The 27,792-nt window shown below is 40.0% G+C and overlaps 1 protein-coding gene across 1 annotated transcript; it reads left to right on the top strand.

Moving 5' to 3' along the window:
- Positions 1–32: 32 nt before the first annotated feature.
- On the top strand, positions 33–27,247 carry snx17 (sorting nexin 17). Its single transcript, XM_083898341.1, has 15 exons — positions 33–675; positions 5,822–5,896; positions 7,989–8,106; positions 9,440–9,504; positions 12,316–12,426; positions 13,399–13,489; positions 15,055–15,142; positions 18,559–18,628; positions 19,913–20,005; positions 20,225–20,428; positions 23,794–23,922; positions 24,031–24,108; positions 24,938–25,012; positions 25,117–25,158; positions 25,262–27,247. Exons 1-15 carry the CDS (start codon positions 616–618, stop codon positions 25,379–25,381), a joined length of 1,419 nt encoding a protein of 472 aa, XP_083754467.1. The 5' UTR covers positions 33–615; the 3' UTR covers positions 25,382–27,247.
- The last annotated feature ends 545 nt before the right edge of the window (positions 27,248–27,792 follow it).

The following is a 27,792-nucleotide window of genomic DNA, read 5'->3' as shown; positions in this document are numbered from 1 at the left end:
GTTTTTTTTGGAAGTGCCTCTGACTGCGACGCTGTTGGCTTTTGCAAGAACCAACAACTGCACCTTTGATCCCGAACCGTGTCCGCGCCAGTGAAGCGAAACCCTTCGCGAATTGGTCACAGTGCGTGTTATTACTAAACTTATCACGGAGCACTTGGAAAAAAAGTGAGCGAAGAGGGACTTTTTAATGGCAGCAGTGAATGTGTAATTACTTAACACTTGCAAACATGGCTGCTGCGGGGACAACAGCGAGAAAAGTTTAACACTGACGTGGGAGAAGTTTTACGCGGATGCTCGCTGCTTTGTGACCTGTCGTGTGGATAATTAAGTCGTCCACAGTCTCGCTTCAGTCTGGTTCCGCTTTTCCCGGACTCACGAACCAGTGGATGAACCGTGTGGGAGCCTCCTCCTCCTCCTCCTCCTCCTCCTCCTCCTCCTCCTCCTCCTCCTGCTGTGTCCTCACCTCCGACAGTCACTGCAGTGGACTTTTCTGTGGGGGAAACTGTGGTGTCTTCTTCTTCTTCTTTTCTCTTCTTCCTCATCGGAAGCTGCTGAGGAAACTGTCGTCTGCCTCCGAGGTTGTGTGTCGAGATTGAACCACATCCAATCCACAAAATGCATTTTTCCATACCTGAAACGGAGGTGCGCTCAGGGGAAAATGGATCGACCTATGTGGTGAGCATGATAATTTGTGTTTTTGTTCCCCCCCCCAACACACACACACACACACACTTTCACTCGGACTGTGTTAAGTGCTGGTTTTAGTTAGTCATGGTCCAGGGCTAATGTGAGTGCAGCAGTGATGCTCTGTGTTTACTGTTTATTACATTAGCAGTGAGGCGTCAGGACACACACAGCTGTATAATCAGCTTCATTGTCACAATAGAGGCTCAAACTGCGCTAATGTTAGAGTTACAGTATGAAAAATAAAAGTATACATGATGAAAAATGTAAAAAAGGATAGCCTAGTGTATAAAGTACGTCACACCTGTGAGAAAAATAGATTAAAAAATACAAGAATGCAATATACAACAATACATAATAAAATATACTCCATCTATGCTGCATATAAGACATTTAATATGAAATGAAACATAATATTTTTAAATTCTCAATAGTGTTGCTTGTGAGCAAGTGTGTAATCTTAAAGGCGCCAAATGTAAGAATGTGGCCAAAAATGGTTACTACACTCAAATTCGAAATACAGAGGTCTTTGAGTTTCATTTCTCTGCCATTGTAGCTCAGACGTAACTGGCAACCCGTGGTTGTTCCGCAGCTGAGACTCTACTGACTACAATGATTGGTAGACGGCGGTAGGTGGCGCCACATGCCACAACAGGATTTCATTTTATTCCTGAGTCTCTGTGACATATTAGGAGGATTTTATGGCCAGTTGCTGTAGATTTGGTACATAATGCACCTTTAAACCAAACTTAGGATCATTGAAATGTGAAGAAATAAAGTAAAAGTGAGCTTACTTGGGCTGTCTGATGTTGGGAAACCTCGCAATAACACACTGTTGAATATGATGCTGATGATGATGATGACTTGCGAAACATGTAATATGTTGAAATGTGACATGTTGTCTATTGGGGAAAACAAAACATCTTAATGGCCCTCTTAAATTATTTTCTTCTTCTCGGAAAACATCCCCTGAAATATTGCCATTAAATATAATAAAAAACAAAACCAAAACAATGATCTACCTTTTATGGTAAGTTCTCTGTCAATCAAAGGAAAATCTAGGTTTATTGCAGTTCAATATGTAACTTTTGCCATGTATATATATTTCCGCAGTGTCAATATATTGTCAACTTATTGTGCATCTGTATATTTTACCTCCAGTGATTAGTATCTGCAGAGGGACTAAATATAATTCAGTGATGGCACTGGTGACATCAGTGGGTTAGAAACCACTTGCCTCCATCATGATTCAACACTTTATCCGACACTAATCCTTGTAGGCATGGTGCTGTGTTTGAAGGTGGCACTTGGGTACATGTCATTTAAAATTAAGGTCCTTTATTGGGCTCAGCTGGGGCAATTTTGGGTGTTAGAATAGCCCTAGTACAGAATAGAACAGGAACACTTATAGTATAAAAAGTACAACATAGACGCATAGTATATAGGTGATATTGCCTGTGATTATTATTGTGAATGTTATATGTGTGTGTGTGTTACATTATCGTCAAAGCCATGAGAGGAAACTTGAGTGTTGCTGAGTCTCTGGTGCCAGAGCTTGGGCACAACAGAGCTGCCTTTGTTTTAAAGATTTAAGTCCACATTTCAGGCTCACCTCCATGATATTGCAAATCCTTCATGCCATTAAGAAAAAAAAAAGCAAGGATTCCATATCCTTGCTGTGTGTTTATTTCTTTTCTCTCTATTCTTTCTCATAGATTTTTTTATGGGTCCTATTTAAAACACTGCAAATAAGTTTGAAAGGTGCTACACCTTTGCTTTGTCTTGGCACGGTGGCAGACATTCACTGTCGAGTGGAGAGGGTATGATTCATGGGGGTTGGTCAAGGACAGCCAAGAGTGAAGCATCATAGTCATAAATCAATTTAAGCTTTAGTGGATGCTAAATACTGTTTTTCCTCATAAACCATGAACAGCAGTTGCAGTGAACGGCCAGGAGACATTGTACCTGTGTGTCTGAGGTAATACTGTTCCGAAGAATTACTGTCAACATTGACTTTGACGACATTTTGACATCATTGTTGGTGTGAATGTATGTCCTTTAAGAAAGAGCCATCTGTTATGTTGCTAATAGGGAGTGGTTTGGGTTCAGGTTTATTTCTTGTCACTTTGCGAAAGCAACAACCAACAGTGGTGGAATATTATAGTAAGCGTTTGTAGCAGATGCTTTATAGATGGAACGCAGTCGCTCTCGCATTCATTCATTGCTTTGAAATAACATCTGCGACATCTGGTTTCCATGTGAAATCACACTGGCTGTTCTCCGTGTCACACACGTACCAGTGAGTATTGTATCATGACTCTATAGTGCTCCGAGAAGGGGGTGAAATATCTTGGAATAAGGTTGCTGTGTTACTGCTGCACAAACGTGCTATAAAATTCACTTAAGACCTATGTTTTGATAATTCCCCGGAGAACTTTCTGGATATTTGCAGGGATTTAGAAGTGTAGGCTAGTTTCCAGTCGTCAGCATGGCACAAACACCTACTCTAGCTGTTGGAAGTCAGAGTGTGTTTAAACTGATTTTTTTTCTGCTGCCATCTCTGGCTCAAACTCTTCCTGTCTGTGCACATTTTTTTATCCTTAAACTGCAGTGAAGACTTTAAAGAGAAGACTAAACACCTCTCAGCTGGCTGTGCTAAGACTGTCATTGTGACCTTCCTGTAACCAGCCCACGGGAAGTGACTTTGTCTGATTATAATGCTGAGAGATGTGTTGTGTACCTTGGAACCATTAGGCCACAGAATTTGCAGAGTTTGCACAGGGTTTTTTTTTATAATAACAAGGGCTGCAGTTTAAAAAAAAAAAAAAAAAAAAACCATGGAGCAAATTCCGTGCAAGCACAGATGAATCTTTATTTTGAGTGCTCAGGCTTCCTGTTGTTCAGTCGACTCATCATATCTTTCCTGTGTTGTTCACATGGGTCGTGTGGTGTCTTTGTGGCTTTGTTAAAGACACGTAGAAAGTGACGGTGGCTCGTGTACTCCGTTTGTTTGCCTTTATAGTTTTGGAAGTGGGTGGATGTCTTGTTTTTATCAACTGACGCATGGCAGCAATAATTTTGTACATAAACGAATTGAATTCAGTCTCTAAATAAAGTTAAGGACTATTGGTTTATACAATGTATTTAAGTGTAAGTCCTCAGACCTTACAATGTTGGAAATGGCCTTAATCAAAACAGTAACTTTTGCATATTGACTGCTTAACCACAAATAAGCAAATCTCTGTTACATTCAAACCATTGCTAAATGAGTTCAGCAGTATGCTTAATGAGCTTCACAGACTTTGTGTTTCACAATATCGCGTTTTTTGTATTCGGAAGTAGCGCACATAGCGGGTGAAGCGCAACGGCTCCGTACAGTAGCACTAGCGCTGAAATCACCAAGAGACGCACGCCCATGACAAATTTCAGAAGTGGATTCTGTGTCTAAGAATAAACCTGGATGTTCAGTCGGACGTTATCACAATCTCAATTTTAGCTTCTCACAAACGTGATCGTCTGCTCTGCCAAAGGTAATCAGGCGTTCCCTAAACAGCTGCCTGTTCGTGGAAAAGTAACGCTCTCTACAGTCACACACAGATAAATGATGCATAACTTGGCACTGAAATAATAATAATCCAAAAAAAAAACCTCTGTGTCTCCTTGACAAAACTAGGTCAAATCAGAACCAGGGTGTTGTTGTAATTACTCGGCGATCCACAGGGGGGCGATGGAGGTTTTGCACCGGAACTTAAACAATGTTTGATCTTTGTTTGGGTAAGAAGACAATAGGTAATGTTTGAATTCCTGGGTTAGTCTCTTGGATGTTGGTTGTATCTTAAGATCAAAATCAAAGTGCTAATTCTATCCGAATCAAATAGTTACCATAATCCTCTCCTTTCTGAGAATATATTGAGGTGTTTTCTTTGCGTTGTCACACAGAGATGAGACATTCTGCACACTCATTCTTCCTTCCTGCCTGGATACTGCTTGCATGCACATTTCTCACTTCATTAGTTGGCCTCTCTCCAAAGTTTCTTCCTCTTTCGCTCTTGGAGTTTTCGATTTTTCCCACTTCTGCCATTTTGCCTATTGATTGTTACTGTAGGTCAGTGATGATATGGGGAAAAATAGTTACAGTGACACAATGGCTGCCCATGTTGACTTTACATAATCATTAACATAGAGGAGGAAGGAGTTTGTGTGTTGTCACCGAAATGGAAAATCTCAAGTACACAATGTTTATTAGTGAAAATATTCAGTTTCATGCTAGTTTTATCCGTTTTATCCTGTTATTGGAAAAAAACACATAAATTCAATAAACAAAGTATGCAAGCATTGAGGATAAAGTGTACTTTTTCTCCTTAATGCTTGTGTACTTTGTTTATTGAATTGATGGCAGCTTAAGATGAACTCTTGGCAGAAGTAGACCAATAATTTATTGATGTATTATGTGTTGGAATTGTTTTAATAATAATTTAAGGAAAAACTAAGTCATTGTTATTATTTCTAGTGGCAGGATTGACTGGCAGTCAAACAGGCTTTCAGTGCCTTTTGAAAAACATTTCTTTTACAGTCCATTGGGTGTTTTTGATGCAGTCTTTATTTGGTTAAACTCTTCCCCCCCCCCCCCCCCAATGCCACAACTTTGTTATTCATTTGGTTTGGTAACATTTTCAACATTTAATGAGGCATCTGACATGAAATATATATTTACTGTCTGTGATTGGATCTAAACATGACGGCGAGCAGACTCGAGGGTTGTGGTTTCGGTATTGTTATATTCTGTATAAGGCGACGAGAGGCAGATGTTTTAACTGCAGCAGTTTCTGTTTGAAAGTTTTAGGTTTGAGAATAATGAGTGAGGAGGAGAAATCAGTCAGTGGTGGTTTTTATCTCTGCACCAAATTCAGAAAGCAACTGATGCATACAAGGCCTTGTTTAGATGGAGAGAAACATTATTATTTAATGTTTATCCATTAACACCGTTAGCACATTTCTGTATATGTCAGACTGCATTCATGTTTGACATTTTAATGTCGACAAGCTTGTTTCAGATGGATAAATCCAGGCATTTGAAGTTCACTCTCTAGTATGGCAGACCTTAGTGATTGAAAAGTGTCTCCTCCTTTTCACACAGGCTTACAACATCCACGTCAACGGGGTCCTGCACTGTCGGGTACGCTACAGTCAACTGCTTGGCCTCCATGAACAGGTAAGTCTTAAGCAATGCATATACATTTCTGGTGATGTGCTTTAAATCAAAAAGGTAGAGATCCTGCATCTCTGGCACACTGAGCATCACTCAAATGCCACCGCGTCCACCCAGGGCGACCTTTCACTCGCCTTTGTGCCACACGGTCGATATTCCAACCGCTCCCGTCACTGCAAATCATGGCTGTGATGCTTTGAGGTCTTGTGCTGCTGTCGCTCCCTCCCCAGCTGCATTTTGGAGGCGGGTGGGCAACATGGAAGGAATGTTCTTGGCCTTTCTTTCGTTTTCACCTGCTGGGGAAAAGTAACTTAATCTGAAAAAGAAAGAAATGCTGGACAGTGTTGGCTTGCCTGTTCCTCAGCGCTTTTCCCTCTCTGTCTTAGTGAAAGGTCACACAGAACCACATTGGTTTATTAAAGCTGTTAATAGGCAATTTCTTTATTCAGCATCTATTTGTGGTAAGAAGTGACTTATGTTGCTCGGGTATACACTACCATTCAAAAGTTTGGGGTCACCTTTACCATTTTCTGGGGGTTTTCCATTAAGACTCACACTTTTATTCATCGAAAGAGTTGCAAAATGAATAGAAAATATAGTCAAGACATTGACAAGATTAGAAATAATGATTTTTATATTGCCCTTCAAACTTTGCTTTCATCAAAGAACCAGCAAAACTGTTTTCAGCTGTGCTAACATCATTGCACAAGGGTTTTCAAGGGTTTTCTAATCATCCAGAGGCTATTTCAATCATCAATAGCCTTCTAACACGATTAGCAAACACAATGTACCATTAGAACACCGGAGATATGGTTGCTGGAAATGGGCCTCTGTACACCTATGTACGTATTCCATTAAAAACCAGATGTTGACATTGTCGTTTACCACATTAACAATCTATAGAGCGTATTTCTGATTCATTTAATGTTATATTCATTGAAAAAAAAGCGCCTTTCCTTCAAAAAAATGACATTTCTAAGTGACCCCAAACTTTTTAATGGTAGTGTACATCGCTTGTGGGAAATCGATTAATGCCGCAGCACCCATCCATACACAAATACCCACTGTCCTGTTTTCACACATTAGTAAGTATGCAAGCAGGTGCCAAACTTCTCTGTCTCCATCCTCAAGTCTGTGTTATTCAGTCTGACAGTTGCCGTCGCCTGGCAACAGGGTTTGGGGAGGACACACTCAAATCTGTAAGCAACAACCCCAAAGGGATTCCTGTGGCATATTCATGACCCCAAAAACATTGTGGTGATTGCGGTGCTCGTCGTGCTCACACACTCACATTTGAATGTTAAAAGCCACTCTTGGTTTCTCAAATGTAAGGACTCGTGACACGCCATATGACATAGCCTTGATTTTCTCCCAGATTTACAAGACTGTACCCTGTGCTCAGTGAGCTCATTTATATGTGTAACCAGTGCTGCCTCTGGCTGGCGCACTGAAAATACCAGAGGGCAATCTGTTGAGATGAAAATCACCTCGCCCCGTCGTGCCCACTGTGGCCTGCCTCCATCACATCATATGTGCGCGATCGAGGTGTATGATAAAGAGGAAAAAAATGTGTTAATGGATTCCTAATGTGGAGCGCGGTGGTGTGCAGCTTTAGCCTGCGGCAAGATGTTAGAGTGAAACCGCACTCGACGTGTGATTCCAGATTTGTGAGCTCTTAGTTTAAATCCTCCTCGGTTCAAAGCTACCAGATTTTTAGATGATACAAAATGGGAAGAAATGAGTCAAAAGCTGGAAAACAACGTCAACTTGGAATGACTAGACAGTCAGGGTTCCAGATGTGTGCGCGCGTGTTATACACGGAAACTTCACCAGCTTGCTGTTGAAACAGGGGTTTAAAATAGACCTGTGATTCATCTGAAAAAGCTTGAATGCACCTCTTTGAAATAAAAAAAAAACTCCACTCCCTCAATCAGGAGAATGCCACTCTGTGCTGGAGTTAATAGGTCTAACCACTCAAACCTCATATCAGCTTTCCCAGAGTAAATCTTGTAACTTTTCCCTAAATATTCACAGTGTTGAGCAGAGGAAAATACAGGTTGTGTTGCCTGTAAAACTGTAACTCCTTTGTCTACAGATAAAGAAAGAATATGGCAGCAATGTGGTGCCTGCCTTCCCCCCAAAGAAGATCTTCACGCTGACTCCTGCTGAGGTGGAACAGAGACGGGAACAGCTGGAGAAATACATGCAGGCTGGTAAGTCACTCGCAACGAAAAGACTTTCTCATGCCTCGTGTATTGTGTTTCACTTAATTCCCGGCTTAATTTAAATTCCTGCCACACTGCGGTTGTTTTTGTCGGTGCTTTTAAATGAGATTCTGTTCGTTTTTTTTTTTTTTCATCGCCGCGGTTTTGCTTTAAATGTTTTTCACTTCACCACAACAATCGCAAGTATGACTTGGCTTCTGTGTCTGCAGGGAGTCCAGCCATGCACTGTTCTTTTCATAAAAGCATAGACGTGTTTTGCTAAAGAAGTGATGATCCGTGCACAGCAGTCGGCTGGGGACACTGAGCCAAAGCCTCGCCACACGCAGTTATGCTGACACACCTGAAAGAAAACAAACCCACTCAGGGTTTCTAAAAGTTTTATGTGTTTGGCTCCTCGAGTGATGATATGCTTCCTCCAGGGAAGCTTTAACATTTGTCTGCATTAGATTTGAAAGCCATAAAGAAAGATTGATTTTATTTGTGGTATCTATAGCACCAGTGAGACATCTTTTTTTTAAAACCGTTTTTTATATTCTTATGTAAATGTGCCACACAACTTTTATAGTTTATATCTTGGTTTTTTTTGAGGTTGAGCTGTCTGCGTATACACATGAATGAGTGGAACTGACAGCAACGAGGAGGGTTTGTTTTAATCCTCTCAGGCACTGGCAGTTACAGCAGAACAAGGAGGCGTTGTTTGAGTGTGTATTTGCTCATAGTCCGGCAGCATACGCACACAGGGTGTTCTTGGCCACAAGTTCAACCGATTACATCATGACTTTTTACATAGTTATGGAAAAATGGAGCCGTTACAAACACAATCTGCTCTCAGATGGCTCTCCGAGTCTTCACATGTGGTCAAAGGAATAGATTTGTTAAATGACAACGTAGAGCGTTCTGACTCACAGTCAGAATGTCGTCATCTTATCACAGAGATAATTAAATGCACTGCTGAGATAAGCTTGACTTGTCTTTTATTTACTAAACATGGGGAGTTCATTATGTTCACATAAGTCTTTGAAACGCTGCCAGACAAAGTGAAGGCAGCTTGGACTAACCTTGCTTTTGCATGTCGAGCTAAATTGCCTTCTTAAGTGTCTCAAAAAGGTCAAACCAATTTCACAGGAAACTATCAAACGGCATAAGAGGAAGATTTAGTGAGGAAATGAGTTACGCCTCGGGAGGTTTATGTTTACTCGGTATCCTATCAAGTTATCAGATCGAAACCAAACAGATCCATATTTAACTTGCTGCTACTTCCACTCAACATTGAACTAATGTTTTTTTGGCTTGTCTTAATCCTCTCCTGTCTTTCTAACAGTGCGCCAGGACCCTTTGCTTGGAGCCAGTGAGATATTCAACAGCTTCTTAAGGAAAGCACAGCAGGTGAGTCTTTGTTGTTGTTTTTTAAATACCTGCACAGGCTCTCGAGTGTATATGTGACCAAAAATGCACCTAACATTTCCAGAGTTTCATATATATATATATATATATATGTATAACACTGAAATATATTCTTTTTCACCAACGAGATCTAAAAAAACAACAACGTAGCGCTGTGTTCATTCATCTCCCTGCAGCTCCCTCTCTTTCTCCCATACACAGCACAGTATCAACAGTTTCTTCCTCTCTGTTTATTGTTAATCGAGCGACGCATCGTCTCTCTTGTGTGTAAACTAGCCACTCCAAAATCTGGCGTTACAGCAGCATTAGTGTGTGAATATTTTCTTTGTTTCTTTGCTCCACATAACAAAGAAATCATTTTGGTTTGTGACAAAACAAAGATATTCAAGAACATCATCATTTCCAGGTTTGACAAACACTGATACAATGATTTTCTGACATTTTATGGACCAAACGATTAATCGAGAAAACACTCGACAGAATAATCGATTACGAAAAATAATTATTAGTTGCAGCAAGTAAATGAGTACACCTTAATGAAAAAGTTAGACTTGAGCGCTGCCTGCATTAGACGTAGGTTTTCTGTGATGAGGCTGACTGTGCTCTTTGGACCAAAAAGTCTGACATAGTCATATCTGCCAAGCTGGTTATTAGTTTTGGCATTGTGGTGGAGTGAGGTAAGGTTAAGCGTGTGTTCCAGCTTTTAGCATCACTTTAAAGTTTTTTTTGCCCTGTCAGAATGAGTTTTTGTTGGCATTGAGAAATCTGGGAAAAGATTACGCGGAGGGAAGCGACCTTTTTGCCACATGCAATGTCATAGATGTGTCTGAGTTTGTGCTGTGAGTGACTACATGATCTGCTTTCCTCAGTACTAAAAATCAAATTACTCACTGCGGTGTATGGCATATGCTAACTTTAAAGGTCCCATATTATGCAAAATCAACTTATTAATCATTTTAATACTTATATTTGGGACTCTGGAGGCCCTACCAGTCGCCAAAGTGTGAAAAAAGATGACTCACTCATGTTTTTGTGGTGGAGATGAGACACGTGATGTTGACTTCCGCGCTCACTGGGACGTCACAATGCGCTAAATTCCTTGAATTGTTGTCTTGCGGAGCTCCGCTTTGTCCATAAAACACGCGAGAGTGCTGGCAAGAGCAACGGTATCTGAAAACCGGGAGTCTGAGAAAAGTTCTATTCTTGGCTCCACAGTGCAGCACAGAGTTCTACACAAACTTCCAGCCTCAGAGGATTTATCTGTCCAGTGGATACATGTTATATATGACGGCAATGTGCCTGCTAGAACCTGCAAATTATCACTTTTCCAAATGCTAACTGCTATTAGCTCCCAGTAGCCTCTGGGGCTGATGTCATTTCCTGTCCCTTGAGTTTTGTTTTCCTTTTTTTTTTGAAGAGATACTACTATTCCGAGCGTTCTGAACAGGGCTGTTTTGACAGGGTGATTGAACTGCTGTGGTGCTTCATCCTTATGGTATTTTGACCAAAGCATGTCACAGACATGTTCATTAGGACACCAGGGAACTAGGTTAACTTGTAGAAATAGGATATAATATGGGACCTTTAAGGTGTTTTGTTGCTCCGTGATGGAAAGAAAAACTTGGTAGTAAGTGATGACATACATCCAGGCCAGATAGCCGTGTTGATTCTTCATCATTCAAGCTGTGACCTTTGTTGCCTCGAAGGCCTGTAAATTCAATATCCTTCACGGCACAGATTCATCCGTCTGTAGCCATGTCACACCCCGTTCTCCTTCTCCCTTTTTCATTAGGCTGTGAATTTCTCTCTCTCTCCCCTCCTCCCTTGGTCCCATACACTACAGTATGCACTCACTGTGAGGACAGCAGGTGCAGAATAAGAGATGAGTTACCACCCAGTGTTGTTATTTCATCTGAACCTTCAGTGGCAGGGATGTATTCGGAGACCTCCCGCTGTGGAGAACAGAGAAGATGAGAGATGATTAAGCCGAGGTGGTGAGAGACCGCCTGAGGATAGGAGAGACTGAGGTTATCGCGTATAAGCCTTCATATATTAGCAGATTAGAAGGTACTATTTAGGATTTACTAATTCATTTTATGGGTTTTTGTTCAGTTAAAGAAGCACAAACATAGAAGCAATAATGAAGATAGCCTCTGTGTGTTATCCTCCCCATTCCCAGCATATTTGCCGATTGTGTTATTGTTCAATGACGCTCTGATTTAAATATTTCATTCTGAGTTTGAGTTAATATATTCAGACAGTTTAAAATAGTAGATATCTCTGTCTATTTCAATACCAGACCATGTGATATGTTTATAGATTGAGATAAGTATATAGAAGATCCACCCAGGCCAGCAGGTAATAAACGCTGATGAATTTCAACATTAAACGTCATATGGCTGCTAAGTTTGATGGAATTTCCACCCTGAACGACATCAGCCCCCAGTATCTTTCTTGTTGGTATTTTTGTTGTATAAAAATAATCTTCGCCAAGACGCCGTTTTTGTGTCTTCTCCATCTGAACTTGTGCTGTTAAAAGTGTTGACCTTCTCAAAAGGCCGCATGTCATGTTTTACACTTGAATGTGGGGAGCCTGATCACTGCAGCCTCCCCATATTTTCTTTGGTAGTGGCAAAAGTAAAATGGCAAAGTACAAAATACAAATTTCGTTTCATTACTCATTACATTTCAACGTATTTTGGAATTTCACCTTTGCAAACGTAGTTTACCAATCACTCTGAAGGAGAGTGAGAGAGAAAAAAAAGTGTTATATATTTTGTTTCTTATCCACAGGAGACACAGCAGATTCCCACAGAAGAGGTTGCTCTCGACATCTGCCTCTCCAACGGTCAGAAAGTTACTGTCAACATTCTGACCTCGGATCAGACGGAGGATGTTCTTGATGTAAGTGTTGGAATGTTTTTCTGTGAAAGAGCTCAATAACGTGCCGCTTTTGACTCTCTGGTCTTGTTGTTTCTGTTTTGTGTCTCCAAGTGTTGTCTCTTCTTGACACCTTGAATTTCCTCCAGACAAACATTATTGCTGTAGCCTCTTCTCTAAGTTCAGTGAACGCCGGTACATATAATAAATCAAATGAGGTCACATTCACTCTTCACTGAAGTGTACCTTGAAGACTTCAATGAATCATACAGATAGAATGAACTGAGATGAAAGGAAGCAAAACAAATCAATCCACTCTGCAACAGGAAGGACCTTGTACAAAGAAACCAGGACAAAGTTAGTATTTACAGTGAGATAAGCCAGCAAAAAAAAACCCCAGGATGTTTATATTATGCATGTGTATTAACAGGTTAGGCCTTTTTACTCTTCCAAATGTGTGACCTCTGATCGCCAGCAGCTATAAAAATGCAAACCATACAACTTCACTGTAAACATGCTGACGTTTCATAAGCATTTTTCTTGGCTTTAAACCAAGATAGTACAGGTTAGCAAAGAGAGGCCAACTGTGTGTTTCAAGACCTGGACTTAATTACTTACTTATTTTAAATTATTTTGCTGAGAACCGATCTCTGTGACAACCATCTTGTTAGAGTGTATACATACATATATATACGTATATACGTGTGTGTGTATATATATATATATATATATATATGTATGTATATATGTATGTATGTATACATAAACACAGAGAGGTGTGCTCTGGGCGTAGTGGCTAGCCATGTCCAAAAATAATGTTTTTAATATCAGAAAGAGTCAGAAAGTTTGGTGAGTGCTGCCACACATATTAAGTGAAGCTCAGTTAACATGACAAAGAGCTCATAAGAAAACAAAGAAAGGAAATATTTAAATAAATGTGATTATGAAAATGAACTCACTTGCTCTCTCTCTCTCTCTCTCTGAACTTTTCTGCAGGCTGTTGCAACAAAGCTTGACCTTCCAGACGACCTTGTGGGTTATTTCAGTCTGTTCCTCATTCGTGAGGGTGTGGATGGAGGTTTAACATGTGAGTTTTATCACCACTCTTCTTTTTTTATTACGAGAAGGTTTTCTCCATACGTGTAAAGTTTTAACTGGTGATAACTCTTAACACTACAGTCCAGTAATAACATAGTCATAATTCTGTAATGGAGTCAAATTAATACATTTCTAATGCAGTTACCACCTTGGTAATAACACTGACAAGAGTGTAGTAATTAAAAGAAAATATAATAGTTATTTTGATTGTAATATCCAGGTGAAAGCTTGGTAATGAAGATTATGATACACTACATCAGTGTCATAGCTTCACATGAGAATTCTCCCCTATATCTCACATGTTTTCCATTGTTATCTTAGCTGTATTTGATAATTACTGCAGAAATAAGATGATATTGCAGTCATATTTTTCCCTATTTCCACATAATTACTACACTGCTACTAGCTGTGCATGTGTTTTCCTTGAAAACACATGAAAATGCTTTATCATTATTTATCTTCCTCCCTTTGATTGTGTGCATATAGACAAAATCTCTCGACTCTTCTGTACAAACAGCGTTTGTTTGTCCGCATCTGCGTGTGTTGGCAGTGGGCGACCACACTGATACAGACAGCAGCAGCAGCAGCAGCAGCTTTCCACATCAAGATGTTTCTTTTTTTCCAGTCCCATTTTTTTTCCATTTGCTCACAGCTCGTTCAAATCCCCTTCAGTCTCAAACTCATCTTCCACCTGCCAAATTCCCTTTCCTTCCCCTCCCACTTGGCTGAAAATGGTGCCAGGTGAAATGGGAAAAATCTGCAAGTATTGCAGGCATGTTGTATATTCTTGGCCTAGTTTGACGTTGGACAGCCGGAGTGGTATAAAAGAGAAGGCCTGTGTTTTTTAAATATGACTCGACTACTGGAATAAATGCAGAGCAGCAGGCTGTGGATCAAACAAAACCCGTGGTGGGAGTATTGACATAACAGGACGTCTTGAAGATCTCAAATTCTTCATCGACTGTCAGGAAGTTTCCCAGAAGTCTGCGTGTAAATCAATATGTGCTGTAAAATATGCAAAGACAAAAAAAAAACAAGTAGTTTGAACTTGAGTCTTTTCATGTGCGTTCACTGACAGTTAAGCTCAGCTGCAGCCTTTTGTACATTTTTTAAGCGTTCCGTTTGTGTCTGCTTTTTGTTTGACTGTGATTTCCAACATCAGAGCAACAGCGGTGTCTCTGCTTCTCTTTAATAGCGTCTCGTCACACAGAGTGAGCGTACGTCTGCGGACCAAATCGCTCCTTAGTCACTGGATTAATAGCGTCGCGCACGTGTGCTGAAAAAGCCCGCAGCACCTGAGATTTCTTCAGTCATCACGAGGGAACGCGTGCTGCAGTGAAACAGCTGCAGATTAAGAACACGCACGGATGTGCACACACACCCAAACACACAAATGTGGTTTTTTTTTTACACTGAAACCTGTCCAGATGGGTTTCCCTCATCCCTGATTGTTTGTTGTTTACATCAATACCTAATTAGTTGTTGGGGAATGCACTGATTTCTTCCTCTCACTCTCTTTCTTTGTGTGTTTTCTTGTGTCTCTCACACACACAGTTGTGCGGAAGCTGCAGGAGTTTGAGCTGCCTTACGTATCCATCACCAGCTTGCGGAACTCTGAATTTCACATACTCCTACGGAAAAGGTACCCATCAACCTTGCTCGCATAATGACTTCTTCATTTTCACCACATACTTCCATAAGTGCTCTCCTCCACATTGGCTGTAATTATCGCTCTGATTCATTTTCCAGTGTAGTCACTTGTTATTTATTTAATCCTTTTAAAGAGGCTAGTCACATATTGAGTTATTTTTTTACCTATGGTTCATACATTAAAGGGGACATATTATGCAAAAACTACTTTTTAATAATTTGAATACTTATATTTGGGACTCTGGAGACCCTATGAGTAGGCAAAGTGTGAAAAAAGTCAGTCAGTCTCATGACTCAGTCATGTTTTTGTGGTCCTCCTCAGTCTAAGTACAGGAGATGAAACACACAATGATGACTTCCGCGCTCATTGGGACTTCACAATGAGACATTCCTGGAATTGTTGTCTCGCGGAGGGCAATAGTATCCGGAAGAGCGGAAGTCCGTGAAGTGTTCTATTCTTCTTCTTCTCTCGTTCTACACAAACTTCCAGCCTGAGAGGATTTACGTGTCCAGTCGATACATTTTATATTTGACAGCAATAATGATGGCTTTTCTAAATGCTAACTGCTGTTAGCTGCTGGAGTCTCAGTGATGCTGATGTAGTTTCCTGTGTCTCATTTGCATTTAAAGAGTCAGGCACTAAAAACCTAGTGTTCTGAACAGGGCTGTTTTGGCAGGGTGATTGAACTGCTGTGGTGCTTCATCCTTATGGTATTTTGACACACAGACATGTTCATTAGTTAACCAGGGAACTAGGTTAACTTAGAGAAATAGGGTATAATATGTCTCCGTTAACTGTGTTTCTTATACTAGATATATTCCCATTGCCTTGTTCTTATCTGCAGTGAAACACTTGTTCTTAACATGAGTCAGAACAATGCTCTGCCTAACTCTAGGCTTCTTATCCAGTGTCTCCATCTCCTACAAAGTGGCAGTTAATCACGGAGAAAAAAAAGAAGCCCAGAGTCATTTGTTTTTACCATTAATTTGTCAAGTGCGGCACTTATCGTGGCCAGGCAGATGGTGTATATGACTGTTGGGGATTAGACGGGGACATGTTTTAGGTGACATTGTGAATCAATCGCCTGCTAACATGTGCTAAGCAAACACTTGACAGCTAAATGATCCAGTCAGACTGCTGTGCAGGTAGTTACTTTTGTTGTAATAAGGCCATTTTGTTCTGATTGAGTCATTTAAGTGAGTTGAAATGAAATTACAGGTTGAAATTAAAGTTTTAAAACTCTTAAAGCTAAAATATTTACACAAAAATACCCTTTGACACAAACGCATTTAACAGTTACCAATAGTACATCCTCAAACTTAACCTTTTTGGATTTACAGAAACACTCTGGATCTGATTTATTTGTTATTCTTTTCTGAAAATAATTTAAAGTGAGATATGAAGCCTGAAGCTTTGCTTATTTTGGAAGGGAAGGGTGGATTAGACATTTGCTTATGCTGGGTAATGAGCCTCTGTCATCAAGAGCTTCAGGGTCACACAAAACCTATTAAGATGGTGGCAAATCTGTTTGCTTTGGACGAGCCAGACAAATTCTGTACATGGAAAAATACTGACGCAACTTCCTCGTTCCCGTATGAAGTCAGTAACGGTTTCCTTCGTCAACATAAAGTATTTATTTTTTCCTCCACTTTCCCTCATGTGTCTGCTCTTTCATCACCACCCTGGGCCCCCTGCGGATTGACGTACACAGGATGTTTACTTTCTTTTTGCCTCAAGAAAAAGTCTTAGTCCTCCTGACCTAGTTTCACTGTGCATTGCAGAGCAGCGAGGGGAGGAATGAATGTAGAACTAACAAGTGGTGGAGGTGGAGTGAAAACAGACCCCCAGTGTATGGAGGGGGGAGGGGGGGTAGAAGATGGAGGAAATGATGTCTCTATCCACTCCAGTGACAACATTTAATTGACATCATGTGTTAAATATATCTCCAAAGCATTCTTTAAAAAAATATTAAAGATATTAGTGTTTTTTTGTCGTGCGCTTATGTATGTATAATGCAAAAGTGTGACTAATCGACATCCTGCATCTGTATATGAATGAAGCTAATTCAAACAGCCTGTAGATCTGTAGTGGGGGGTTTCTTTCTGTTCCCACTTCACATGAATAATACGACATCCTCTGACACCACCGTGTCATACATTTGCATGTTAAAATTCACCCCTTTTTTCGAGTTAACAGTCACCTAAATGCTCACAGAATGAGCCATTGATACATATCAGGGCCTAGATTACACCTTTAGTGTTTTAATAGTAACTGAAGTCTTAGAACGGAAAGGTGAGGTGAGAGACATTCACTCCATACCGTATTTAAGTGTTAAAAAATACATGAATGCTTTGGGAATTTTGCTGCAACATGAAAGTGGATTAAAAACTCAGCGCCGCGCCAACTCAGCTGGTAATAATCCTAACTCGTGTTACGAAACCATCACATCTACATCCACTCAGAAGTGAAGTATCTTTAATTACACATAATATGGCCCAAATGGGATCGTTCTTATTTTCACATGTGGTCCCAATTCAGTTCCCTCTCCCTTAAATGGTTGGATTGGAATTCATTGTTGTTGTTTTTTTAAACATTACACTCTTCTCAGTTTGCTCTGCACACACACACACACACAGCATTACACAGCAGTTCACATACTGTGCTTTAGTCTCTGTTAGCTCTCATGTTGCAGCTTTGACAAAGAGTCTGTTGAGCTTTAAGTCTGATGTAATCAAGTGGACGTTGTTGATTGTGTGTTTACAACCTCGGGGCCACTGTCATCATCACCACACGGGTTAGGTACCAAACACTTGATTAGTACTGTCTGAATCGCGTTGATACGGCCGAGCGCTGATTCAATTGGTGCCACATTTCAAGCTCCGAGTGAGAGAATGTGGAGCAGCAGCACATATTTTTATGAACTGAGAAGATGTTTTTCTGTTTTTTGTGAAATGAGCTGTAGCTCGATGCAGTTAATATAAGCTGAATGTTTTCACTTTATGTACATGTATCGATACAAAGAGAGTTTAAGTACTGCAAAAAGGGGGAAATATGCTGTTGTGTACTCGTGTACTGGTATAGATTAAACTATTAATGGTGCACAATCCCAATTGTCACTGTCCTGTGTGTCGAATTTGAGAAGTTATGTAATTAAATGTTCCCTAAGGGGTTAACTAATGAAGTATTTGAAAAGATCTGAAAAATGTATTGTTTCAATTCTGAAAACTGACATATTGACACTTGAGAGAAGGTTTCCAAATATGAAGGCATTTTCTTTGTTATTGAAGCTCTTCAAATCAACCAAACAAATCAGCACTGTCGATATTAATTATGCTACTTTTTTTTTCTACATTATGCTTGAAAATGGCTTTGTAGAATCTGACAGTTGATGTAATGTCCTTCTGCAGCTATTGGGACATGGCCTATGATGCTGATGTGATGGACAACAGAGTTGGACTGAATTTGCTATACGCCCAGGTAAGATTACACAAAAGGGTAATTAACATCAGGATTTGTAATGTTGTTTTTTTTCTGTTCTTTTTATTTAGAAAGGCAAATTTTCATAATTTATTTTGTTTCGGGTATTTGTCCTTTGTTTGTGGCTTGTTTGCCTCCCCTCTCTCTTGTGATGGGGAGGATGGATGAAGAAGGCTGTAACACTGTTGTCCATAATGCTCTTCTAGGAGTTTTACTTTCATACATACATACACTAGCGTTGCTGAGAGTACAATGAATATAACATTAAATGAATCAGAAATACACTCTATTCATTGTTAATGTGGTAAACGACTATTCTAGTCTGGTTTTTAATGGAATATGTACATAGGTGTATAGAGGCCCATTTCCAGCAACCATCTCTCCAGTGTTCTAATGGTACATTGTGTTTGCTAATCGCGTTAGAAGGCTATTGGATGATTAGAAAACCCTTGTGCAATGACGTTAGCACAGCTGAAAACAGTTTTGCTCGTTCTCTGACGAAAGAAAAATCATTATTTCTCATCTTGTCAATGTCTTGACTATATTTTCTAATCATTTTGCAACTCTTTTGCTGAATAAAAGTGTGACTTTTAATGGAAAAAACACAAAGAAGTGTATAGGTGACTCCAAACTTTTGACCGGTAGTGAATAGAATAACCAAACAAAACAAAACAGGGGAGCACTTCACCTCTGACCTTCTAATCATCACCTGGATATGAGGAAGGATTTACAAATAAAATATCTAATCACTTTTACATACTCAGTCCATTTGGTCCAAATCCTATGGATTTTGTCTTATTCAAGAGAGAGAACGATATCTTCTCCATAATGTAAATCTCATATATTACATCAATCTATAATTGTGGGCAGTTCTGCCCGTAACCATTTTCTTGTGATGGATTTCTTGCTGGCTGGGATTTGTAATCTTATTCAACTCCTCAGATAAACGTCTGGTTGTTTTTACTTAGCAACACATTCTGCACCTGTTTGATCCTTTATTTCCTTTGCTGTCAAGGTTGTGAGTAGTGTCAAACAGTTTGATAAAAAATATGAAGTGTTGCCTGAAAAGCAAAGAAAAATAAATGGTTTAGCATGTGTATTTGAGCATGTTTCTGTGTAATTATTTGCTGAAATGCACTGTTTACAGAAACAGCCTTGGGTGTGATTACTCCCACATGTACCAAAGGAAACAAAAACCTGCTTTATTTTTCGCCTGTCTGTGCACAGAGAGAATGAACTTCTGTTTTGTGTGGTTTTTTTGTTGTTGTTGTTGTTTTTTTCCAGACAGTATCTGACATTGAGCGAGGCTGGATACTCGTCAACAAAGACCAGCACAGGCAACTCAAATCACTGCAGGAGAAAGGCTCGAAAAAGGAGGTAAACAAGGACATCTGCTCAGTTATTCTTCCTGCACAGCAGCTAACTGGATTTCAGCGACTCAGGAATGTCTTTGTCCAGGAATAAATCTGCAGACTGCAGTGATAACTGCCCCGAGTGCATTTTCTAGTGGAAAATTCAAACTTAATTCTCTGGAGATTTGATAGATATATATATCAAATATTAGCCATCTGAAGTGTTATGCTTTTTTGTTTCCAGTTCATCCATCTAGGTCAGACACTGAAATATTACGGCTATATCAAGTTTGACCCGTGCATCACCGACTTCCCGGAAAAGGGCTGCCAGGTCATCGTCAGCGCCGGCAACAACGAGCTCAACTTCCACGTCAAGCTGCCCAACGAGCAGATGAAGGAAGGAAGCTTCAAGGTCACGCGGATGAGGTGTTGGCGAGTCACGTCTTCGGTAAGTGGAGTTAGCGCGAGGGCGTTCACCTTCAGGAAAAAGTGTGTGTGTATCTGTCGAGCTCTGCAATAAAAATAAAATTGGATTCGCTCCACATTGTTGTGAGACTGCGACTTGGCAGGAGTTAGCGATGCGCCACATTTGGCCCGAGGCCTCAAACAACACTGACTCATGTGCCTTCAAATCTGCGTGTTTACAAACATTTTGTCACCGCTGCATCACAAACAAATGTCTGTAGCCACGCCAGGCATTATTTGTTTTATTTTTTACTCCTCCTACCTGCTGAAAGTGCACATCATCTATTTTCATCAGTCCAATTACCCCGAACACGCAGCCCACACAAGGATAGTGTTTTATTGATCCAGCAGACTCTGCTGTGTGAACTGATATGTGATGGTATGCAGTCTGAGGCAGCATCCACGCAGAGACTACTACTCTGTGTACGTCCATATCAGCTGCACTAGTATTTATCAGCATTAGGTTTTGGAAATAGAACGTCAAGGATGTTCAGGGAAAGAGCAGAGGTGCAGTTTTGTAGAATGTCCTGTTTATGGTGATGTTTGTGTGCGTTTTCACAATTAGAATATTCATCAATGACTTAGTCACTGAGATACTTTCAGGATCACAGCAGAGAGATGGCGATGGACTGATGAGACTGACGGTGTTAGTTAAAGATCTTTACAACCCTGATGAGTCGAATCAAATCAAAAATGTATCTGTATTCAGAGAGCGTTACAGAGAGAGGAGCGCCTGCAAGTCACTCAGTGAGAACGAGCTTGAGAAAAACAATCTGCTCCTAACAGGAAGAAATCTTCTGATATAAGAAGACTCAAAGATGTGCAGTCGTCTGCCTCGGTCAGAGTACACAGTAGTTCTTGTAAAGTCATTTCAGCTCGTCTTAAAGGCCCCACATGTAAGAATGTGGCCAAAAACGGTTACTACACTCAAATTCAAAATACCGAGGTCTTTTAGGTTTCGTTTTCTCTGCCATTGTAGCTCAGACGTAACTGGCAACCCGCGGTTGCTCGGCAACAGAGACTCTACTGACTGCAGTGATTGGTAGACGGCGGTAGGTGGCGCCACATGTGAATATTTTGTCTGTACTGTTGTTGTTGGTGAGTTCAGTTTGTTATATGAACATTATTCCTGAGTCTCTGTGACATATTAGGAGGATTTTATGGCCAGTTGCTTTAGATTTATCACATAATGCACCTTTAATGTACGTCTGATAATTTGACATCAAGACGCATTTACAGTAGGTGTTCAGTAGCATTATGGGTAATGTCGTAGCTTTACTCATAAATGTAGCCTTAATGGACTTATGGGTTTCTTTTGCACTAATGAATGTATTATCTTAAAAAAACACCAGCTGAGAATCCTTAAAAGCAAACGTTCCCTCAGGTCTTTGACCTCGTGAAGATTGCATTCCTTTGAATCTGTTGAGTCTGGAAAGAAGAAGTGTATTTGTCAGTTTCTGCTCGGTCATTCTAGTTTCTAATAAGTCATCCAACTTTCTGTAAGTGCAAATATAAATCATTGGGAGTAATATTTATTAAAACATTTTTTACTCCCTTATTGCAGCTGTATTTGTGTTCATTTGACATTGTTCAGTAGCTGACGAGAAAAACTTCATCTTAATAATAAAACGTCATCATAATTGGAAGAAGAAAGCCAGAGCAATGTGCTTTCACTTCTGTGAAAAGTTTATAAGCAGCTCACGGTAAATGACACGGTAAATGTCTTACTACAAGCAGATAAAAGGCTCTTATTTTCTCTGTGTGAGGTTCTATAAAAGCAGATTTGCGTGGAGATCATAACGGCACGTCTAAAAATAAAATGCACGTAGTCTCGTCTGAGTGCAGACTGAGCGTCCTCACTGTCCAGCAGCAGAGTGATTAATTCCTCGGCCTGTTCTCGGAGGTCAAAGTCATTTTAATAAGCCTTTTCCTCTCTCTCACACACACACACTGTGTGTTTATACACTCCATATATAACAGACCTATGATTTTTATCTTCTACATGGAAAGATTGGCTCCATTCCAGCCCAGAGGAAACAGTTTCAGTGAAAAGCACAAAGCGTCATAAATGAGGAATGAATAAGGGTCTCGTCTCCCGGGGAAATGTTCATGTCACTGAGCCTCACAGATGTGTGAAGGCATTTGAAATTCTGTATTAGTTCATTCCTCTTCCTCTGCCGCTGTGGTAATCTCTCAGCATGTGCAGGCTCTGGGTTTTTTTTTTTTGGCTGCATGTCATTTGTGATGCAGCAGCTCGAGAATAGAAAAGTAGGTTAGAAGTGTAATTTATTTAGCTGCTTACACGGCTTCCATCACCCTGCAGTGGTGTAGTAGTGGGGTTCGTTGTTCCTTTTAAACGAAAATAGGCAAATTAACCTTGATATGTGAATGAGATGAAGTCCATGATGAAATAAAAACCAAACCACAGTTGGTTGATTGTATCAGCTCCAGCACCAGTGCTGTGTTGTGCATTTTAGAGGATGATAACGGTGATAATGTTTGTTATCAGTGGTCTGAGACTGTGGAATGATCTGTGAGAGGAAATGAGGCTGAATCATTCAGTGTCTCAGATTGTATCAGTTGGTTTTCAGTGTTACTTCTCTGCTTGATTTTAATTAGTTCTATTTAATGATGTTATTTTGTTAATTTTAATCTCTTTTATATTCTGTCTCGGACTTAAAGGTGCCATATGTAAGAATGTTACTACATTCAAATTCAAAATACCGAGGTCTTTTAGGTTTCGTTTTTTGACATAACTGTCAACCGGTGGTTGCTCGGCAGCTAAGACTCTACTGACTGCAATGATTGGTAGACAGCGGTAGGTGGCGCCACATGCCAGAACATGATCATATCATAAACATGATTTGCAGTCTGCAAAATATATTTTTAATGCAAATATTTTGGCTGTACTGTTGTTGTTGGTGAGTTCAGTTTGTTATATGAACATTATTCCTGAGTCTCTGTGACATATTAGGAGGATTTTATAAACAAATTACATCTGTTAAATTCAAACCATTTTCATTTTGTCATGATATCAGTGTTTAGATTTTGTGCCTTCCAGTGACTAACCCATGCTGGACACAGGAAGTTATTCAGAAGTAATTACTAACCTTCTTAGTAAAGCGAGATGGTGGGGAAAACTGATGCAGGTCTGATAGTATTGCTTCACAGAGCGTCAACAAGAAAAACACACATTTCTCCAGTGCAATATCACCAAAAGTTATGTACTGCTGCTTGAAGCACTGGGTACATCATTGAATAAGTGCTTTATAAGTAAACATGATTGTTATAATGAAGGTGAGACCTGCCAAACACTAAATTATTATTGTTTTTATTTTTTTCCTGTAGCAAGTCCCGATATCCAATGGTACGACCAATTCCTGCAGCTCGGCTAAATGTGAGGTCAAGCTGGAGCTGGCGTTTGAGTATCTGATGAGCAAAGACCGCCTCCAGTGGGTCACCATCACCAGTCAACAGGTAAGAAACAGGTCAAGCATTAACTTGAATAAGGATTGACAAACAGAGACATTTTGGAAATCAATGTACAATCTCATTCAGCACAATCTTCCCACTGTGTCATTTCAGGCTATTATGATGAGCATCTGCCTTCAGTCTATGGTGGATGAATTAATGGTGAAGAAGTCGGGCGGCAGCATAAAAAAGGTTTGTGTGAAGAGGAATTTATGTTTGATAGATAACCAATCCAGGATAACCAGGAACATTATGTTTAATTTTGGTATCTTAAAAACACAATTTGATGCGTTTTGTGTCACTTTGTACAACAGTGTTGTTATGTTACTGTGCTTAAGTACACAATTCTATTTATATTTCTTGCAACTTTTACTCCACTACGTTTCCTCTAACTGTCTTTGTTCCTCGTTACTACCAAATAAAATCAGAAGAAGAAGAGTTAGTATTATGATCTGTATTTATATAGAGCTTTTCTAGTCTTGATGAGCTGCTTTACACTATAGTTTTGCCATTGACACATGCACACACTGCAACATGCGGTTAAGTGTCTTGCTCAAGGACACATATAGACTAGCAGAGACAGGAATTGAACCAACAACCTTCCAGTTGAACGCAACTCTTCCTACCACTAATCCACCATGGTTCAATCCTCACTTCTTTTTTTTTTAATACTTTTACTTCTAAACGTACATTTTATATCAGAAAATGACTTTTAATGTCATATACTTTAAGACTTTTACTTAAGTAATATTATAAAAAAATTGTCTTTAATTTCTACCTAAGTCATTTTCTGGTGAGATACATACTTTTACTCAAGTATCCCTTAAGTTACAATCACTAAACTCAGTTCATGTACGAGCAGGAGGTTTACATACCTTCCTGACTATAGGCAGATTTTGTAAAACTATATATGTTTTATGTGGTTGGTTGTAGAGATGAGATTCATTCAATTTCTGTGTTGATTTATTGAAAAAAAAAAAAAAAAAGTAAATCTCAGTTAAATGTCTCTGTGTCTTCATAGATGCTGAGGAAACGACACAATGGCTCCATCCACAGAACTGACAGTCAGCAAGCTGTGAAATCTCCCCCTCTGCTGGTGAGAAATGGAACAGCATGCCCTCATTTTTTCTGTCTGTTTTTTCTTAATTAAATTTTTTAGGTGCAGGTTCACTTTATTCTGTATTTTTTTTTTCCCTGCAGGAGTCTCCCGACCAGAACCGTGAACAAATCGTCAAACTCTCAGTGAGTATTTTGCTGACTTGGACCTGTCAAATTAACCTGGATTATTCTCCAAAAGTGTTAATCTCATTCCAATATTAATCAGGTCATTGATTTTTCTACTCAGACCAAGCTGAGCTCGGTGTCCCTGCGCGGGATCAGCGCGTCCAACTCGGCAAACGACATCAGCGGCAACGATTTCCACGGAAACTACGCTTTCGAGGGAATCGGGGACGATGACCTGTAACCCCGCCCCCTTCCTCTCCCACCACCACCACCACACCCCTCCCTCTTTCATTCCACTTTTAACAACTGGGATGACAAAGATTATGAGCTGAGCTGAGCCGAGCCGAACCACACACACACACATATATGCGCGCGCGTGTCCGATTCTGCAAGATTGTAGCTTCTTCTCGGAGAAATCGCTGCCTTAAGCTCTCGTTTTAACATTTGTTGTAAAGCTACAGGTACTCGGAGGTCTCGGAAGTTCTACTTCACTGTGTCGTTGACAGTAGACGTACAATTCCTAAATGTGCCGCGCTAAATCAATATCAATAACGTAAAGAAATCCTGCTACACGTAGATCCAAGATTCACCCCCTAGTGGCTGCATGTTCCTCTTCAACCAGAGAGAGTTAGACCTGGTACTCGTGATTAAAAATGTTGACGTTGATCTCAGAACTGTAGACTTTTCAGCGCTTACTTACTAACTAACACAAGCTTGGCTAAATACCAAAATGTCATATTTTTATATACCGTCAGTGTGTGTGTGTGTGTGTGTGTGTGTGCCATGCTTTCCTTCTCTTGGACGTGCCAAGTCTGTAGATGTCTGAACCAAGAAAACCAGCGGTGTTCGGCAGTCACTCGCGCTGCCTTCAGAAGTGTAGTCGGATGCCTTAACTGTTTAATTTCTCTGCCTCGTCGTCATTGTTTTTTTTTTTTTTAGAGTTTTAAATAAAGCGTTGTCGTCGGTGTCGGTCGTTCCCTAGAATCTTGCAGATTGATTTGGCCCGAGCTGCTTTTGCACTTCTTGCTGAACCCATCACGTTTGCACAGTATTACAGAATGGAGATGAATGTTTGGAGTGGAAGCTTGAGAACATTTTGTGGAGATTGTTTTTATTTTCCCAAGGGGGTTCTGTGTAAAAAAAAAAATCCATCTGTGATTTTTTTTTTTTTTTTTTAAAGAAATATTTTAAGGTTTCTCATAAATGCCAAAATTATAGTTTACTAAAGCATTTTGCACAGAATAAACAAAAAAAATTATGACAGTGTCACTTTTTATATTATGTACATGCAAATAAGTATTCTGAACATTTACTAATAATATCTCTATCCTCATAGCTCGTTGTAATCGAATAGATCAAAGTGTAATCTAAGCTGTGTAGAACAAAAACAAGTTTAAATGGACTAACATTTATTATATCATTGTTTACATCGTGTTTTAGCTCAAATGAAAAGTGTTTACAAATTTTGCATCTGATTTTTTTTCTTGTGGAGCGAGGGATGGCGGAGTACGAAAACATTGTGCCAATCATCTTTGATTTAGCTTAAAAAAAAAAAAAAAAAAAAATTAAGGTGCTTGGATGAAACGGCTAATGCCAATTCCTGGTGTGTCGTATGATGGGCCACGCAACAAAAATGAACATATCCGCTCTTTTAGAGGTCGTGTCATTCCATTTTCGCTGTTAAGCTTCATTTATTTTATTTTGAAAAACCTTGCATCTTGGTGTCGTTTCTGAAGCCTCTAAATGTAAATCAGTGCCAACCTGTCAACAGCTTTAACTGGTAGCCACAACTGTAAACAAACAATGTTCTCAATGTAAATGTCTTGTTCTGTCACTGTTCTGTCAATTTCTTTTTTTTTTTTAAATAGAGGGATGACTGAGGACACACCAGCCATGTTTTGTCTTCTCTCTTCCCCGTCAGTACCGTGGAAGCTCCGAGGTCCTGGGTTGTTAAATGTGTAGGTGCCAAATTTCACGCCAAGTGCATTAACATCAGCATCGCTGTTTTAACTAAAAATGTCAGATTTCCATGAAGACTTGATTCATTTCACTGCTTCTTCGTCTTTGATTTTAGTGTTAAGGTTCAGCGGCAACTGTCCCCCCCGTCTGTTTGTCCTGACGCAAAAAAAAAAATAAATCCTGAAATGAGACGACCTTGTGGTTCTCAGTCAGTCGTCAGTTAATGGTGCAGTTGAGTCATTTCTTTCGTTAACCACTGTGTTTATTTACAGCAGCAGCAACAGCGGCTTTGGTCTAATGCAGCCGTCATTTTGACATATTACAGAGAGGAGAAGCATGTGTAACTCATTCTAATGGTGGTTTAATTCTGTTTCTGTTTCTGCTTCAGTTTTCAGGGCTGCGGTTTCACACAGGGTTTCTCAATGCCCTGCGTTTGTTTTTGTAGATGTTTCTCCTCGCTCCAACACACCTGATTCAAATGATCGGCTCGTCAACAGACTCCTGCTAACGAGCCCTTTATTTGAATCAGGTGCGAGGACACTTCTGAAACACGAGCAGGGCAGTGGAAGGACTAGGAGTTGGACTTTTTAAATGACGTGACCTGTTGATTCAGTTTTTACTGCTAAATTCTGCAATTCCGTCGCATGTTTTCCACATCGCGGAAATCATAGGGCCCTGAATATGCGTCCTATT

Source organism: Microchirus variegatus, assembly GCF_963457635.1.
Source record: "Microchirus variegatus genome assembly, chromosome: 12".
Lineage (NCBI taxonomy): Eukaryota > Metazoa > Chordata > Actinopteri > Pleuronectiformes > Soleidae > Microchirus > Microchirus variegatus.
This window is presented reverse-complemented; position numbering and strand designations above follow the sequence as displayed.

Bases quoted from the DNA above. Each gene is read 5' to 3' on its own strand.
- snx17 (XM_083898341.1), top strand. From the start codon at position 616: ATGCATTTTTCCATACCTGAAACGGAGGTGCGCTCAGGGGAAAATGGA. The intron at 5,897-7,988 runs GTAAGTCTTAAG...CTTTGTCTACAG, and splicing joins TGCTTGGCCTCCATGAACAG to ATAAAGAAAGAATATGGCAG. The intron at 8,107-9,439 runs GTAAGTCACTCG...TCTTTCTAACAG, and splicing joins GGAGAAATACATGCAGGCTG to TGCGCCAGGACCCTTTGCTT.